This window comes from Ptychodera flava, chromosome 13, assembly GCF_041260155.1.
Source record: "Ptychodera flava strain L36383 chromosome 13, AS_Pfla_20210202, whole genome shotgun sequence".
NCBI classification, from domain to species: domain Eukaryota; kingdom Metazoa; phylum Hemichordata; class Enteropneusta; family Ptychoderidae; genus Ptychodera; species Ptychodera flava.
The window spans coordinates 26,104,865-26,123,221 of NC_091940.1; the positions used below are offsets into that span (position 1 = coordinate 26,104,865).

Sequence of the window (18,357 nt, forward strand, 5' to 3'; positions counted from 1 at the left end):
GAAATTAAACTTTCTTCTTCTTCCGCGATCTTTTTACCCGGGTAAAACTCGAAAATGACACGATGTACCTTTTGCCCACTTACATGGCTCATGAGGTAGCATTTTGGTAGCAGATTACCAAGATGCTACACAAAAATTACATGGTCTATGACCCTGTTGTTTAGAGAATTCATTAAATTTGATATTCTATTCTTGATTAATTATGTGAAATCAATGTATCTCAGGAACTACAAGGGCTGACAACTTTTTGATGGCCTTGAATGACCTTTAATCTATTAAATGTATCTCAGAAACTATTGGGGCTGCAGGTTTTGTTCCTTCTGAATAATGTTTAATATGAGACTATTAAATTTGCCAACTCTTGGATGACCTAGATGACCTTTGACCTACTTTAACGTATCAAAGGAACCATAGGAGCAAAAGGGTCTGTCCATTTTGAATATTGATGTAGGATAATCAAGTTTTCTGACTGTTTGGATGACCTTAGATAACCTTTGTTCAACTATTCAAAAATCTAAGAAACGATAAAGGCATAGGATTTTTCATTTTGAGTATAATTGAGTACAGGATGACCAAGTTTCAGGATGAAAACATTATTTTCAGGCTATCTGTTTCTACTCGGAGGCGCATTCTATCTTAAAAACCCTTGGGTCCAGTGCGTCATTTTGACACAATTTTATCAATACTTTACTTTTAGGAAGGCTGAGGGACTTTAACAAGAGTAAAGATGCTACAGGATGACCAAACGTTTTAGATGACCCTTGATGACCTTTGAATCACTTAAGCGTTCCTCGTCAACTATAGGGGCTGTACGTGAGATTCCTTTTGAATATTGGTAAGAATGGGACTATTAATTTCCTAATCTTTTGGATTACCTTTACCTATTTTAAAATATTCCTGCATCTATAGGTGAGGCAGGTTTTGTTCCTTTTGATTATTGGTGATTATGGACAAAAATCTTTTTGGCAATTTTTGGATGACCTAGGATGACGTTTGACCTACTTTCGGGTATCTCAGCTACAACTTTCGTTCTCATTTCCTATGAGGAGTAAGGACCTTAAATTTTTCTTTGGACATTTTGACGAACTTTGATGGCCTTTTACCTCCCAAAATGTTTCTCAGCAACAATAGGGTTGACAGGTTTTTGTTCCTTTTCAATATTTCCATGGAACCATTAATGACCTTAAATGATCTTTGACCTACTGAAAAATCAGCAACTACAGTGACTACAGCTTCGGTTCCTTTTGAATATGGGTGAGAACAGGACCATCAAGTCTTTTAAACTGTTTGGATGAACTTTAGCTGACCTTTCATCTGTTTTAACATATTTTAGCTACTACAGGGTTAAAGATTTGTTCCTTTTTATTGGTAAGTATGGTACCATCATTTTTCGAAACGTTTCGGAAGGCCTTTGATAACCTCTACTACAACATACATCAAGGACTACAGGGTCACATGATGTGTTTCTGTTAAACACTATTAAGTACGACACAAAATTGATTTCCCATATATCTCAGACGACTTTGCATCGTCTCGTCTTCAAAGTGCGTTTATATATATTTACATTTGCCTAATCATGCAAAAATCTACATTTTTTGTTCTTTGCAAGCTCATATGCAACTTTTCATCGCATACACTATGATTCTACAATCAGACGCAATGTAATATTATTTATTGGATTTCATGAACCTGCCAGGGATTAGTATTCTAACGAATATTATTGTTTAGGTCACAGGTAGGCAGCTGCCTAATGAAGTGCTCAAAAATCTTTCTGCGTTGTGTCAGTCCACATTATATCACACACTATTTCCTTGCTGACACTTTTGACAGATGTACAGTTGCCATCGATGTTGAAGACTGCTTGTACTTTTGTTTGGGCTTGCTTAATTACATTAAATGCCGGGTAATAGGCGAATATGAGGTCAGGTGTCTTAAATGTGTATGTCTGCACTGCTTCCTTCTTGATCATGGTTAGAGGAAAACATAATGTTCGTTGTTTTTGTAAACGAAAATTTTTCGAACAAATATTAATTTTATTTTCGCACAACTAAGAACTTTTACATCATTTGGAATAATTTATATATTGTCAAATGTAGAGAATTCATACAATCTGGCAAATCAATAAAGTCTTAGCTTCATGCAATGAAGAAGGTAAACATTGAATTTTATAATAACAATAAATACTCGATAATTTTATAGATGTGTCAAATTGAACAGTAACCTCAGATCAGTGACAACCAATGTTCTCATTGAGGGGACCAGGCATTCTATTCATTGCAATGCCTGGCGTTTCATAAAGTATTTTTAAAGATTTCTTCATATATTTAAGTCACTTATCAACGCGGGGAAAACACAAAAGATGGAATCAAAAATGATATCGTTCAAATCTGGTATTTACTCAACTTTTACTTTGAGGTTGCCTGGGTTCGTGTGTTTGCATGTGGGCTTACACTTTCTTTCTGATTGCCTTCTTCAGTTAGCTTTGTAAGCATACATATCTGTCCCGTCCCTTTGCTTATTTACCGATTTTTTACATTTTCTGTACGGTCTCGTGTATTTTTCCACATGTTTATGTTCTTTGATCTAATCGCTACTCCAGAAAAAGAACAAGAAGAATGAAGTTCGTGCTATTTATGCTGGTTGTTGCAGTTGGTACTCGCGAATCATATGGTCAGTATTTCTAAAGTTGTGTAAAATGTTTAAGGTTTCTGTCTGCAACAAGAAATTGCTTTTGTACCTGAGTGTAGATGTACTGATTTTGTATAAGAATTATCGGATGCATACTTATGGTTATTCATTTACGTTTTTAAGTTCTCCTACTAGTTAAAGCAGTTGTAGTTGAAATGAGATATGTAGCTCTTCTCGACATGGTGGTACGAGAGAAATGCAAGCAGGGCATTATTCATAATCATTTCTTTTTTTTCTGAAAAAGGTCATGCCAAAATAAGTGAACTACACGACATATAAGCAAACACAGTATTCAGTCAATACAAATAAAATCACGAAATTGAATCATACAATTCAAATTTTAGAAGTTATCATACAAATACCCCACTCAACGATTCATTTGCACAAATTCAACCTTACATGAACAAGAAAATGCTGTTGGAATTATTATAAAGTCAGTAGTCAGGATATACCAATTACTTGTAATTAGTGAATAACCTAGCAGGTTAAAGTGGTATTAATAGGTTTAACTTGGATGCAGAAGATACATGTGCTGTACGTAAACTATTGAAGTATGCATACTCTATAACTTCTTGTGCACATAAATCACAAGCCCTGTCGTTTTCTTGCACCAGTCGTATTACACAAGATAACGTCTTCAACATCCAAAGCAACTCGACTACATGACCACCTCCATTAAAGTTAGTTCAATACTCGTGAACCTGTCGTGTCATTATGTGGCACATCTTCATACTTTTTCGTGACACCTACTTTTGAAGGATTGTTTTCGTCGCTACATTAGAAGATCAAAGAGCGAACAGGAAGCCTAGCAGTTCCAATGCCCTCCTCTCTGTGTAAACATTTTTAACATGTCACAATTTCAGGCCAAGACAATGTCGCCTTGGGTAAACCAGTCACTGGGATAAGGCTAGAACAAGGTACGCTACACACCCTACCCTATCTCGTCGATGGCATACAAAACACATGTGCAGATTCAGGTCCAAAGGTGAATCGACCTGCATTTCAGATCGATTTGGGACGAGATCATCTAGTACAAGCAGTGAAACTAGTTTTCCCGAATGATTGTAGAGAGACTCTGGAGAACACTGGCTGTAAGTATTCTGTAAGAACAGCACAATAACCTCTAAAATAGATAGCAAAAACATCTCGCTCTGCAACAAATTGTCAGTTTTACAAACTTCACTTGCATATCAAAATGTAAAACTTCGTCAGCTAACAAACATCATATTTATACAGGAATATGGTGTGAAGAAACACATCTAAAACCGAAACAAAACATGATGTAACTTTTGTACATAGAAATTGATCAGAGTGATATATATTTTCTTTTAAGGTGGTTATCATGACATTGACATTAGGGTTAGTGATGGACCAAATAGTGACGGTGAAGTTTGTGTTAGAATACAGGATGACGTATTTCAACCAAAAGGAGAATTAACTTTAGAGTGTAAAGCTGGCGCTCTCATAGGCAGATATGTAACGTTGATAAAAGATGATGACACTCACCAAACTCGTGTAATATACCTTTGTGAGTTACAGGTATACGGAGAAGGCAAGTACGGTTTATTTTTTGTGTTTGTGGTATATGCAGGTGAATAAAAAGTGGTTTATCTATCGAATACAAACTCTAAACCTACGTACATAATTACCTTATATAGAATTCAGCAACAAACACAACCCGACCACACATACACATCTCTATAAAACATGGCTCAATAAATTTGTACCTGTTGTGTCATTCTATGGCACATGTTCACAAGTTTCCATGATGCCAACCTTTGAAAAGTAAATTTGTCATCATTAGCTGAGCCGATCAAAAGACTGAAAGTGAGGTGCAATGGTTACTATGGCCTGAGATGTTTCTAAATAGTATAAACGTATCATACTTTCAGCTCAAAACAATGTCGCCCTTGGTAAACGAGTCGCTGGCATACGGCTAGAACAAGGTACGCTACACACCCTACCCTATCTCGTCGATGGCATACAAAACACATGTGCAGATTCAGGTCCAAAGGTGAATCGACCTGCATTTCAGATCGATTTGGGACGAGATCATCTAGTACAAGCAGTGAAACTAGTTTTCCCGAATGATTGTAGAGAGACTCTGGAGAACACTGGCTGTAAGTATTCTGTAAGAACAGCACAATAACCTCTAAAATAGATAGCAAAAACATCTCGCTTTGCAGCAAATTTGTCAGTTTTACAAACTTCACTTGCATATCAAAATGTAAAACTTTGTCAGCTAACAAACTTCATATTATACATGAGTTTTGAGTAAAGAAACACATCTAAAACCGAAACAAAAAACTTTGTAACTTCTGTACGAAGAAATTGATCAGAGTGATATGTTTTTTCCTTTAAGGTGGATATCATGACATTGACATTAGGGTTAGTGATGGACCAAATAGTGACGGTGAAGTTTGTGTTAGAATACAGGATGACGTATTTCAACCAAAAGGAGAATTAACTTTAGAGTGTAAAGCTGGCGCTCTCATAGGCAGATATATAACGTTGATAAAAGATGATGACACTCACCAAACTCGTGTAATATACCTTTGTGAGTTACAGGTATACGGAGAAGGCAAGTACGGTTTATTTTTTGTGTTTGTGGTATATGCTGGTGAATAAAAAGTGGTTTATCTATCGAATACAAACTCTAAACCTACGTACATAATTACCTTACATAGAATTCAGCAATACGATGGTTTCAACGGGGACTCGAACCCGCAACGCACGGCACCCAATCACCTAGCGCAGAGGACGACAGACAAACCGCTCGACTAAATCCCCAATCTTGAAAAGATTGCTTCAAACCGAGCTAAGGATGTTACAATTCTGACTGCGCCCTCTCCACTCGCCGTAGAGTTCGTGAAGCACTCACGCTAGCACACACGCTATCATACATCTCACACAAACTATATCGAAGCGAAGCAATGAATACAACGCTTTACACCGGGCGGAAGATAGCCTCAGGGACAATTCTGTCCACCAGCAGAGCTATCAACCAAGGAAAGAGAAATACGATGGTTTCAACCGGGACTCGAACCCACAACGCACGGCACCCAATCACCTAGCGCAGAGGACAACAGACAAACCGCTCGACTAAATCCCCAATCTCGAAACGATTGGTTCAATAACCGAGCTAAGGATGTTACAATTCTGACTGCGCCCTCTCCACTCGCCGTAGAGTTCGTGAAGCAACAAACACAACCCGACCACACATACACATCTCTATAAAACATGGCTCAATAAATTTGTACCTGTTGTGTCATTCTATGGCACATGTTCACAAGTTTCCATGATGCCAACCTTTGAAAAGTAAATTTGTCATCATTAGCTGAGCCGATCAAAAGACTGAAAGTGAGGTGCAATGGTTACTATGGCCTGAGATGTTTCTAAATAAACGTTGTGAGTTTGAATCCCAGTGATACCATACTTTCAGATCAAAACAATGTCGCCCTTGGTAAACCAGTCGCTGGCATATGGCTAGAACAAGGCTCACTTTGTTTGTGTTTGTAGTATGTGGTATGTGCTTGTAGGTAATCAGTAATCTTTCTATCGGATGCAAACTTTAAACCTACGGTACTTACCTCGCATAGAATTCAGTGACCAAATCAACCGAATTATACATGGCAATCTATAAATTTTCGTTCAGTAACCCTGCTAAGATAGTGCATTTTTGACAGTAACTATCCCTAACGGCTAATGAAGAACAGCTACACTCACACACAACCTACACAAGTTTAACAGTAAGTAAGTTATAACCTGTGGCGGAGTCCAGTTACTTTTGTATCCGCTAAGTGCCAACCACTCCAAGAAATAACCACCCTCAGTTGCTTTAGTTTAGGATAGGTTTATTCAAGAAGCGGTGAAAACTGGGTAAATAAAGAGATTAAAATACAAGGTCATTCATTGTCTACATCGGAGAGTCGAGGCAAATCAAGTTCAAAGTAAACGGAATAAAAGAACTAAATTCTACTAAAATATCTAAGCACTGCATTCAAAATGGTCTTCTAAATAATTGGAAAGTCATAAAAGGAAATCAACTTACATCGTTGCGCCTACAGTCCTACTTTTGGCTGGAGTGTTTGTGAGATCCACGTGGCATGTCTACTTGCTTTACACAGTGGAGGAAAAAACGTGTCTGCCTGGGTGTAATTTAATCTTTAACCTTTTAATTGTTTTACCAAGAAGTTTCTTGACCTTTGTGTCAGAGGGCCTTAAGAAAGATAGAGGGCGATCTTCTGAAAATCTAGAAAGGGTCATGAAGGGTCAATTCAACACACTCCCCGTCTAAAAATGCGCGGTAAGCTGAATTTTTACTAATCATAAATTTCAAATAGAATAAATGCCTAATAATATTTTAGGTCTAAATAAATTCTAAAAGCTAAGAGTATATACGAAAGGGTTCATACTAATAGAGTCCGTAAGTAGTGTTCATTGAATTCAATCACAGAGTTCAAGTTGTACTTTCAATCAAAACTAATTCACTAATTGGTCTGAGGTAGGTTCGATGTTCGCCATCTTTGTAGATCATCACGTCTACTTTTCGTACTTTGTTGTCATCGCTGGGGTAGACCTTCACTATGCGAGCGAGGGGCCAGCTGTTTCTTGCGTATTCTTTCTCTCTCAAAAGGACCACGTCTCCTTCTTTGACGTTGATTGTAGATTTGTTCCATTTTGGTCGTGGCTGACGGCTTTGTAGATATTCTTTTCTCCATCGTATCCAGAATTGATCAGCTAGATACTGTACGCGTCGCCAACGTTTTCTACTGTAGATGTCTTGTTGGACAAATGAGCCTGGTGGTGGGGTCGGTGATTGAGTCTTCATGGTGAGTAGCATGTTTGGGGTGAGAGCTTGAGGATCGTTTGCATCTATGATACAGTTGTTATAGGTCTGGAGTTGACGATGGCGCTGGCTTCTGCCATGAGAGTTGTCAGCAAGTCATGTGTGTATTGTTGCTTGCCAGGTTGATAGTGCATGGAGTCAAGAACGCGTCTGATGGTACCAATTTGTCGTTCCCATATACCGCCGAAGTGTGATGCGTGAGGTGGGTTGAAAATCCACTCGCAGTCTCTTGTTGTAAGGAATTTCTTGATGCGGTCTTGATCCAGCTCTTTGGCTGCTGCCTGAAGTTCGTTCTTTGCGCCAATGAAGTTGGTGCCCTGGTCACATCTGAGTTTCTTGATGTTGCCGCGTATAGCTATGAAGCGACGTAGGGCGTTGATGAAGGATGAAGTGTCCATGGAGTCTATTACTTCTATGTGTACTGCTGTAGTGTGAGAGACAGACAAAGATAACTGCCCATCTCTTTGCTTCAGACTTACCGGCTCTGGTTTTGCGGGAAGCTATAGTCCAGGGGCCGAATACGTCCATTCCGACGTTGGTGAATGGTGGGGTTTCTCTGTTCTGTCCGACGGTAGGTCGGCCATGAGTTGAGTGAGTGGTTTTGCTCTCAGTCTTCTACATATCGCACACTTGTGTAGTATGCTTCTTACCATGTCATGTACCCCATGATCCAATAGCCATTAGCTCTGACGTTTGACAGGGTGAGTTGTCTGCCTTGATGTTGTACTAGTCGATGTACATGATCGATGATAAGACGTGAAATGTGGTTGTCCTGTGGAAGGATGATGGGGTGTCGGCCGCAGAGGTCGATGTCGGATTGACGAAGTCTTCCTCCAACACGGATGAGTCCTTTTTCATCGATGAATGGGTTCATCCGGCTGATGGGGTTCCGTTTCTGTAGTCTGTTGTTGTCCGTGCCTGCTGACTTTGTTGCAGATAGTATCTCATATTCTTTATGAAACACGCTTTTCTGTACTGAGCGTAGGATGATGGTTTCTGCTTGTACCATCATCTCAATTTTCAGTTCTTCTGGAGACTTCTCTTCTTCTTTTTTGTCTGTCTTTTCTGGTAATTTTCTTTGTCTGATTTTGCCTATTAAGTTGGCAATACTTCTCTTCAAGGATCTCCATGATGAAAATCGTTGAAATCAGTGAGCACCTAAGTCGTCTTGTTCTACTTCCTTCGTTGATGTGTTGAGGACAGCAAGTTGTTTGCGGACCTCAGGGTCTTCGTCACTTACTGTGTATTTGTGTTCTGTTTCTTCATGGTTGTCTTGCTCGTCTCGCTGCCACAGGAATGCTGGTCCTGATAGCCAGATAGTTGAGTTGAGTTTTTGGGCTGGTACGCTGCGTGATGCGATGTCAGCTGGATTTTCGTGTGTAGACACATGTCGCCACTGGTGTGGTGATGATATGTTGTGTATCTTTTCTACTCTGTTCGCTACGTATACGTGGAAACGTTTCGAGGTGTTGTTTATATATCCAAGGACGATTTCGCTGTCCGTGTGATATATGACGTTGTCGATGTTCAGGCCGATTTCTGATGTGATCTTCTGTGCGAGTTCTGTCGCTAGGACGGCTGCACACAGTTCTAGGCGAGGTATGGAGACTGCATGAGTAGGGTTTACCTTTGCCTTGCCAAGTATGAATGTATGAATGATACGTTGACGTTGTCTTCATGGTTAGTCAACCGCAAGTACGCTACAGCATCTATGGCTTCATTGCTGGCGTCAGAGAAAATGTGACACTCTGTTTTCTTATGGGTCCGAAGGTGGGTGGAGTGTAGCATCGCTGTAGCTGTATCTTTGTGATGTAGTTGAGGTTGTTGCACCAGCGGGTCCATCTGGGCAAATATTTCTCTGGTAATGTTTCATCCCATCCAAGGTTTGATGAGTTGCGTCCTTTAGTTTCTGTCATGAGGCCTCGTAGTATTAGTTTTCCTTCTATGGAAACTGGTGCGAGTATACCGAGTGGATCGTATATGAGTTGACGATCGCCAGTACTCCCCGCCGTGAGAATGGCTTCTCCTTCAAGTCTACTTCGAATGTGAATGCGTCCGCCTCTAGAGACCACTTGACCCTAATGATCTCTGTGTCGGTAAGGTGTCTTGGTTGAAATCCAAACTCTGTAGATCTTTGGCTCGTACTCGTTTGGAAGTGCTGTCATGACTTCTTCATCATTTGAAACGATCTTGTGGAAGTTAACGTTTCTGGTCGCTAGTAAGTCTCTTGTTCTATTGATGAGACTAATAGCTTTCTGTGCATCTGGTGCTGAGGTTAGTCCGTCGTCGACGTAAAAGTTCTTGTCGATGAACTCTTTCACGTCTTCTCCGTATGTAGATACGCCGTCTTCAGCAATCTTTCTCAGTCCGAAGGTAGCAATGGCTGGTGAGGAGACATTGCCGACAGGTGTACGTTCATTCTGTACTGAATTACTGGTTTCGTGGGGTCGTTGTGTTTGAACCAAAAGAAGCGCAGATAGTCTCTGTGTTCTTTGTTGACATGGAAGCTATGAAACATCTGTTCTACGTCGCCCATTACTGCTGTCTGCTCGCGTCGGAATCGTAGCAGGATACCAAGGAGGCTGTTCATTTGGTCAGGTCCCTGAAGCAATGCGTCGTTCAAGGAGACTCCGTTGTACTTTGCACTGGAGTCGAATACTACTCTGATCTGCTGTTTCTTGGGATGGTAGACACCGAAGTGTGGTAGGTACCATGAGTTGTCGGCATCTATTTCGTTTTCTGGAACGAGACTTGCGTGGTCACGTTCCATTTTTCTTCATAAACTGAAAGTATTCTTCCATCATTTGTGGTTTACGCTGAAGCTGATTCTGTAGATTGTAGAATCGGTTCAGAGCTGATTGTCGGTTGTTCGGTAATTTCTTTGGGTCTTGCCTGAAGGGGAGAGGAAGTTCTAGATTTCCTTCCTCATTTACATGGACTTCTCGTTGCATGATGTCCAGGAATTGCTTGTCTTCAATGGAGGGTGCCTTTTGTTCGTCGTAAGGTGTCCGCTTGAAGACGGTGGTGCCGAAGTTGACGGGTTTCGGGCTTATTATGTCTTTGATGTGGATGTGATGATTACATTCGAGCGCCGATTCATCGTAGCTGTTGAGGGTTGCAGTCGTACGGTGTACTGAAGTGCGGATTACACCTCTTGCTGTCTCTAGGCACAGTTCACCTGAAATTGTCCACCCTAGGTCGGTGCGTTGAGCCCAAGGGGAGTTTACAGGTCCGTTCCTTGTTTCTCTGACTTTCAGTGGTTCTGGGCAGTTTCTGCGGATGAGGAGGTGAATTCCAAATGTAATCGATGATGGGCTTCAGATGTTTGAAGGCCTTGCAAGTTGCAAATGTCTGGTGTGGGTATTTCATTCTTGTCGCTCGGTATGTTGTCGTTTTCTAGCAGGACGGGAAGAGAGAATTTTTTCTTTCCGTCATGTGATTCTATGATGACGCGGTTGCTACGTCGTCCCTTTCTGAGTTCTCCTTTGCCACTGCATGTTGACAGTTCGTATTCAAGGTCTGGGCCGTGTATCTTCAGTGCGTCGAAGAGGTGGCTATCACCCATACAGGCGTTGGACTGGTCGTCTAGGACTACGTAAGTTTCTATGTAGTCTGCTGGTCGGTCTTGTGTATACACCTTTGCGAGGACTATCTTCCCACACGAACGTCCGGCTGGGCATTTCGTGAGTCTGGTACATTTTGTTGTAGCTTCTTGGGTTTCCTTTTCTTTATCTTCTGGTTTAGCTTCGGTTGTTTTCTGCTTAGACCTGTCACCGGGTGTAGCGTGGAGACAGGTGATGTGTTTCTTGCTCTTGCATATAGCGCATTCAATCGTTGATGTGCAGTCTTTTGCGAGATGTTTCTCAGTGCATTTAAAGCACAAGCCTTTCTTCTTACACAGTTCAATTCTGTCAGCAACTGGTTGCTTTGCAAATGCTTTGCAATCTTTCAGGTCATGTCCTGTAGCCTCGTGGAAGAGACATCGTTTTTCTTCATTTGATGATTTCGTTGCGTGTACACGCGCTCTAGTCTTCGTTTGTTGACTGGATTTTGACTTACTTGTTCCAGGGTGTGTGTCGTCTGGTCTTGGAATATCAGGATCGCATGCTGCTTTCGCTGTGTCTTTCAGGAAGTCTTTGAAGAACTTGAATGGAGGAAATGTTTTGTGGCGTCATTTGTATGATGCCACGTTATCTCTCCACTTGTTGAGGACGAATCTTGGTAACTTCTCCATGACGGGCTTGAGTCCCTGTGGTGTATTGAGGGACGAAAGGTCAGGAAGTTTTCTCATGTGTGCCTCTGTGTTAGAGCACAAGTCTGATAGTTCGAGTAGCTTTTTGCTTTCGTCTGGTTTAACTTTCGGGAAGGACTTCAGTCTTTCCAGGATTACTGCGGTGATGACTGCAGGGTTGCCAAATCTGTCTTCTAGTTCTATCCAAGCCTCTCTGTATGACTCGTCTGGGTCGTCTACGTAACGTTGTAGATGGTCTTCGACGATTTTCTGCGGATCTCCCTGCGTGTATTTATGCAGGAAGTCAAGTTTCTCAGATGTCTGTATGCAGGCCGTTGTCACAGTGGCCTCGAATGATCTTTTCCATGACATGTACATGGTTGGGTCGCCTCCAAATGTTATTGGTTGTTGTAGTGGTAAACGTTGACGGGCCATCATTTGGGCTATCTCCGTCAGAGGTTGCATGTTGTTGTTGTTCTGGCTTGTTGTAGGTGTCTGTTGATTTGAAGTAGGTGTGACTGTCTCACCTGATTCTGTTGGTGTTCCCTGTCCTGGTTGTATCAGTAGAGGGGATGATTCTAAGTCTTTATTTTGTGCTTTGGGTACGAACTCGGTAAAGTTCAGTGCTGGTAATGGATCATGCTTCAATTCTCTTTTCATTGCAATGTATCGTGATACATGGTCGTTTGATGACTGGTCTGGTGTAGTAAGTGTCTGTACTGGTAAGGAATTTTCTTCCGCTACTTGCTGGAGGGTTTCTGCGTCGATCCTTGCCTTTTCTGCTTTCATTTCAGCTTCGATAACTTTGATCTTAGCTTGATGATGGGCTATTGTCTTCATATATTCTGCCTCTCTTGCTGCAGAGCGTGCCTTGCCTTGTGCCTTTAATGCGTTTGTTCTGGATGATGTTGATGATCTGGTTCTGTGTGAACTACGTAAGCTGCCTAATGCAGATCCTCGTTCGGATGGTGATTTGAAGATGAGGACGCTGTTTTCAGCTCTCCTTGTCTTTGCATCGTTAATGTATTCATTTGCTTGTTCAATGTTCCTATTGAAGCTTATTTCCGTTAATTCTGCATGCTCCTTACCTTCTGGAGTCTTGTCTTGTTGATAAAGTCTCTGAAGTTTGTTCCAAGTTTGTTCGTATTCCTTGGAAAGTGTCTCTGCTGTATCAATTTTGCGTTCTGTTGGGTCCTGCATCCCCCTGAGGTCGATGAGAACTCCCCTTGTTTGGTTCCAAATGCTTGACAGGGCCTTTCGGTGTTCAAGGTAGCATAGAGCAGTCCTCTTTCGTTTTTACTACTGTCCTGTAGAGGGCGCCCTTCAGTTCGGGCAGCAGATCCACCTTCAGCAGTCCCACTGGGAACCGCCCCTTCCTTTGTTTGTTCTGTGGTATTTTCTGCCTTAGAAATATCTTCTTGATCTTCATTTTGAGATTCTGTGTGAGCTGGTTGTTCAGCTCCTTCGACTTTATTTTCTTCCATTATAGTTTCTTTGAGTCAGTTGTAGTTGGCTGTATATGTGTATACAGTTGGCCTACCTTGTAGCCTATATGCCAGTGTCCGCTGTGCACTCGAGCCAGTGTCTTGTCCAATGGTTCACTGGTTTTCACTTCCAACGATTTTTCACTTGCGACGATTTTTCACTGTGGCGGAGTCCAGTTACTTTTGTATCCGCTAAGTGCCAACCACTCCAAGAAATAACCACCCTCAGTTGCTTTAGTTTAGGATAGGTTTATTCAAGAAGCGGTGAAAACTGGGTAAATAAAGAGATTAAAATACAAGGTCATTCATTGTCTACATCGGAGAGTCGAGGCAAATCAAGTTCAAAGTAAACGGAATAAAAGAACTAAATTCTACTAAAATATCTAAGCACTGCATTCAAAATGGTCCTCTAAATAATTGGAAAGTCATAAAAGGAAATCAACTTACATCGTTGCGCCTACAGTCCTACTTTTGGCTGGAGTGTTTGTGAGATCCACGTGGCATGTCTACTTGCTTTAAGACAGTGGAGGAAAAAACGTGTCTGCCTGGGTGTAATTTAATCTTTAACCTTTTAATTGTTTTACCAAGAAGTTTCTTGACCTTTGTGTCAGAGGGCCTTAAGAAAGATAGAGGGCGATCTTCTGAAAATCTAGAAAGGGTCATGAAGGGTCAATTCAACATATAACATTTTATATGTACAGTGGATTAGTAAATATTGCAAAAGTACAGCGTTTTAAACATAAGTTGCTTGAGCAATGAAAGTGATCAATTATGTCTTTTAAGTAATTTTACGGAACATAACGAAATAATTGCATCTCTTACACGTGTTCAGTCATCTCTACAACAATCAGATTGCCTAATGATTGCACAGATAAATTATGGCTATATATTTTTATTGATGTATGTATTAAAATATGTGTATATTATAGGGATGGATAGATGCATGCATGTATGGACTTGCGGATGTATGGGTTTATTATGTAATGAACGTATATGTTATACTATTTGTCAGTGCCAGAATGTCAATGGCCGACAGTAGCAACTTTCGCGTTACATATGTTCCCATACACAGGTATCAACAGCGACAAAAAGTGGAGAGACGATCTGCGATGCGGTCGATGTTTTCCTCTCCCCAACGGGAGTCCTGCAGAATGCGACCCAAAAAGTGTCTATCCATGCTGTTCACCGGCTGGATGGTGTGGCGTAACAGCAGATCACTGCACATGCTGTTCTTGTACTGACTATAGAAGTGAGTGTACATCGTAATCTGCTATTCACGGCCTGATCATAGATATGTAGCAAGATTTTGTGCGGCATTGACGATTTAAGTTGAAATGCGTTGAATAAATTTTCTACAACAACTACATATAAGGATGTTATGTTAATTCTAAATTATGTTCATTCTCTTTCGAAAACCTCCGATTTTCAATTCTTTTCCCCTAAAATTTGAATGTTTTTTGTAAATTTTCTTTTTTTTCTTTGTAGACTTAATCGATAACCGACGCAACGTTAAATAAATTGCTATATTTGTTCAGTGACATAAGAAGAGATGAAAGATTTGACATAATTGATTATCTGAACAATATCACTCGATTTCATGAACGTTTCGGGGTGTGTTACAGTGAAAGACAGCTGAGAACGAACGGTGAAATAAATTGATCGAAATGTTATGACACTTGTGTAATTGCTTTGAAAACTTGTTCCTGAATTCGCCACAGTAGTGGCACTGATCAAAGGACTGTATATTGGTCCATAATAAAACACACACTAGGGAGTATCACTTTAAATACAGGCAATTGTATAACATTTTATAGCAGTTGAGTCAGAGCCCAGGTGTACTTAAGTTTTTGCCTTGGCATTTAAATTTCTTGAAGTTGTTTTACCCCCAAAAGTTAAAAGTAGACAAGAGACCTTGATATTTTAGCCAATGGTCTAACATTTTGAACAATTTAATTCCCCCACCCCTTAACACTCTCACATGACTTCCTAAAGGCTGACTGTTATATAGCCATAACAAAACAATAACAGTGAACGCCTACTGTAAACAACACTATCATCGGTTTGTTTTGCCTGCTAATTGTCTATTGTGAGGTTGAATAGTTATTGTAAACTGCTTGTTAAGACAGTGAATGTCATTCATGAGAAATGCTATTGAGTTTGTTTACTCTGTGGTAAAAATCAGGACTTTAGTTTCCTTATCCATGATAACAGTTTCATGTATTTCTTGTCGTCGAGATTCAGCCCTTGTGGTCACAGACTCGGATACTGATATAGCTCTGTTGTGTCTCTCCACATGCACACCTGTGTGATCGTCTTTTAGTCCCCACGGACACCGTCCGGGGGGACTTATAGGTTTGGTCATGTCCGTGCGTGCGTCCGTGTGTGCGTGCGTGTGTGCGTCCGTCCGTCCGTTCACACAGATATCTCAGAGATGCAAGAAGCGATTTCATTCAAACTTGGTACAAGGATTACTTCATATGTCATACAGATGCACGTCGATTTGTTTTGGGATACGATCCAATATGGCTGCCAGGCGGCCATTTTATTACGATTTTTTCATGTACAGAGCCATAACTCAGACATGTTTCAACCAATTTTATTCAAAGTTGGTACAAGGACATTGACCAATGTCATAGATATGCACGTCAATTTTTTTGTGATACGATCCAATATGGCTGCCAGGCGGCCATTTTATTACGATTTTTTCATGTACAGAGCCACAACTCAGACATGTTTCAACCGATTTTATTCAACGTTGGTACAAGGACATTGACCAATTTCATAGATATGCACGTCGATTTGTTTTGTGATACAATCCAATATGGCCGCTAGGCAGCCATTTTATTACGATGTTTTCATATACAGAGGCATAACTCAGGCATATCTCAACCGATTTTATTCAAAGTTGGTACAAGGACATTGACCAATGTCATAGATATGCACGTCAATTTGTTTTGTGATACGATCCAATATGGCTGCTGTGTGGCCATTTTGTTACGATTTTTTCATATACAGAGGCATAACTCAGGCATATCTCAACCGATTTTATTCAAAGTTGGTACAAGGACATTGACCTATGTCATACATATGTACGTCGATTTTTTATGTGATACGATCCAATATGGTCGCTAGGCAGCCATTTTATTATGATGTTTTCATGTACAGAGCCATAACTAAGATATATTTCCACCAGTATCATTCAAAGTTGACATTGACCTATTCATACATATGCTCGTCAATTTGTTTCACGTCATGTAGCAGTAACATGTCAATTACTGAAGTTTCGTAAGTAGGCTGATATGTCAAGAAATATGTACTGCATCAAATTCATGAAACTTTATACAGATGTTAACCGATGTAAAGCTCACATTGCTTTAACATTGAAAAAGACATTTATCAGTGTCATTTTAATTAATTTGTAATTGCATAAGTAATGAACTTTCTAATTAGGGTGATATAGCCACAAATTAATACAACGTCAAATGTGATGAAACTTGATACAGATGTTGATCTCATAGTGTTGTAAATACTGCATCAAACTTTATGAAATATGGTACCAGTGATAATCTGTTAAGTGTTAGAATTGTATGCAAAAATGTTTTGCAACATCCTGTTGATTAATTCCTAGTTGACTCATTTTATGAACTTTAGGATGGTGGCCTACATTGGTTTCATGTTTTCATCACCATGGAACTCATTCTTGGCCATTGAGCGCCATCTGTATCAAAGTATTTTATCACAGACCTAATTAATGAAGAGGACTCTATCCTCTCTGAGGACATGTAATCAAAGTACCCATTATTAACAAGTGGGGACTGTGTCATCAACGATGACTTGTTTTACGTATTTCAAGAGTGGCTTATTCCACGGAAAAGATATCTCATACACAGATGCGTTATAGTAGTATTTAATACTAATACAATTTTTGTATTCGTGGCTGGCATGATATGATGGAAAAGTTATTGAAGGTGTTACTCTTTTATCCTTGGTAGCACGATTGTAAACCATTTCAATGTACATGAAAGGAACCTTATTTACAGGGTCATCTGTAAAGACTCAATTTCTGCATTTTTTTTTGATGATACAATTCAATATGGCCACTAGGTGGCCATTACATTACCATTTGTTCGCATACGCTATTGCCCAGATATATGTATACAAATTTCACTCACTGTTTGCACCAGGAAAACGATGTGGTCAAAACTTTCTTCTGGTCGACGGACGTCCGGCAGAATGTGACCCAAATGGTATCTACCCATGCTGCTCCGCAGCTGGATGGTGCGGAAATACTGCGGCTCACTGCACATGCGACTCTTGCCTTGATTACAGAAGTGAGTAATAAATCCACATCTATTATAATGGAAAGTGCCGTCTTGATTTTCACTTCTTAGCGTTAACATGGCATGTGTATGATTACAAACCCGACTAACACACATTAACATGGAAAATAAATTGATTAACTGCATGTTACTATGTAGATAATATGGATGATGTGATCTCGTTAATTAAAATTAAATACATCAATCTGAATCGTACCGGTTTTCTGCATCTACATTAAGAATGTCAGTCGTGCATACTTAATGCGATATGTATTCTGGCGGTCGACATTCCATGTGGATATAGACTTATGCCGGACTTGTTGAATCATTCGAATTGCACTGACTGTAAAAGGCCGAAATTGCACAAGCGACCGTCGACCGTCTTATGTTATTAATGTTTTCTTAATACAGGATTGTGATCAAATGAGAAGAGTAAAGACGAAGATGAAGATTTTTCCTCTTCCAGTGGTCACCTTTAGTTGACATTATAGAACTATTACTCCTTGTTTAAAGGCATGCCTTTTAGACAGTCTGAGATTAACATTCATTATTATCGTTGACTCTCCGTGTTTCAAATAAAGTTCTAAAGTAGTAAAAAGTTATCCTTTCAATTTATTGGCACGTTTGATGTGGTCGCTAAAACAACAAGCTTAGGTAAACAATAAACAGGTTTGCAAGAAATGATCCGACTTAAAAATCTGTGAGCCGACAAAATATAAAATTTCGACATAGAACTTGACATAGGACGTGAGTGGCATCTGTTTTAGTTGTCAGGAATAATGGGAA

General features: G+C 40.2%; 2 protein-coding genes and 2 long non-coding RNA genes across 4 annotated transcripts; 1 reads left to right on the plus strand and 3 right to left on the minus strand.

Annotated features, from left to right (window-relative positions):
* Positions 1 to 6,525: 6,525 nt before the first annotated feature.
* LOC139147982 (uncharacterized) lies at positions 6,526 to 8,150 on the minus strand. The gene is made up of 2 exons (XR_011555844.1): positions 6,740 to 8,150; positions 6,526 to 6,563 (listed from the first exon to the last, which is right to left on the minus strand). It is a non-coding gene; the product is annotated as an uncharacterized lncRNA (long non-coding RNA).
* A 33-nt stretch (positions 8,151 to 8,183) lies between these two features.
* On the minus strand, positions 8,184 to 8,546 carry LOC139148529 (uncharacterized). Its single transcript, XM_070720018.1, has one exon. The coding sequence runs from the start codon at positions 8,544 to 8,546 to the stop codon at positions 8,184 to 8,186; it is 363 nt and encodes a 120-aa protein (XP_070576119.1).
* Positions 8,547 to 10,886: 2,340 nt separating this feature from the next.
* Positions 10,887 to 13,838, minus strand: LOC139147983 (uncharacterized). Its single transcript, XM_070719239.1, has 2 exons — positions 13,700 to 13,838; positions 10,887 to 13,523 (listed from the first exon to the last, which is right to left on the minus strand). The coding sequence occupies exon 2, from the start codon at positions 12,966 to 12,968 to the stop codon at positions 11,709 to 11,711; it is 1,260 nt and encodes a 419-aa protein (XP_070575340.1). The 5' UTR covers positions 12,969 to 13,523; positions 13,700 to 13,838; the 3' UTR covers positions 10,887 to 11,708.
* A 492-nt stretch (positions 13,839 to 14,330) lies between these two features.
* LOC139148012 (uncharacterized) lies at positions 14,331 to 18,037 on the plus strand. Its single transcript, XR_011555851.1, has 3 exons — positions 14,331 to 14,501; positions 17,437 to 17,583; positions 17,983 to 18,037. It is a non-coding gene; the product is annotated as an uncharacterized lncRNA (long non-coding RNA).
* Positions 18,038 to 18,357: the final 320 nt, after the last annotated feature.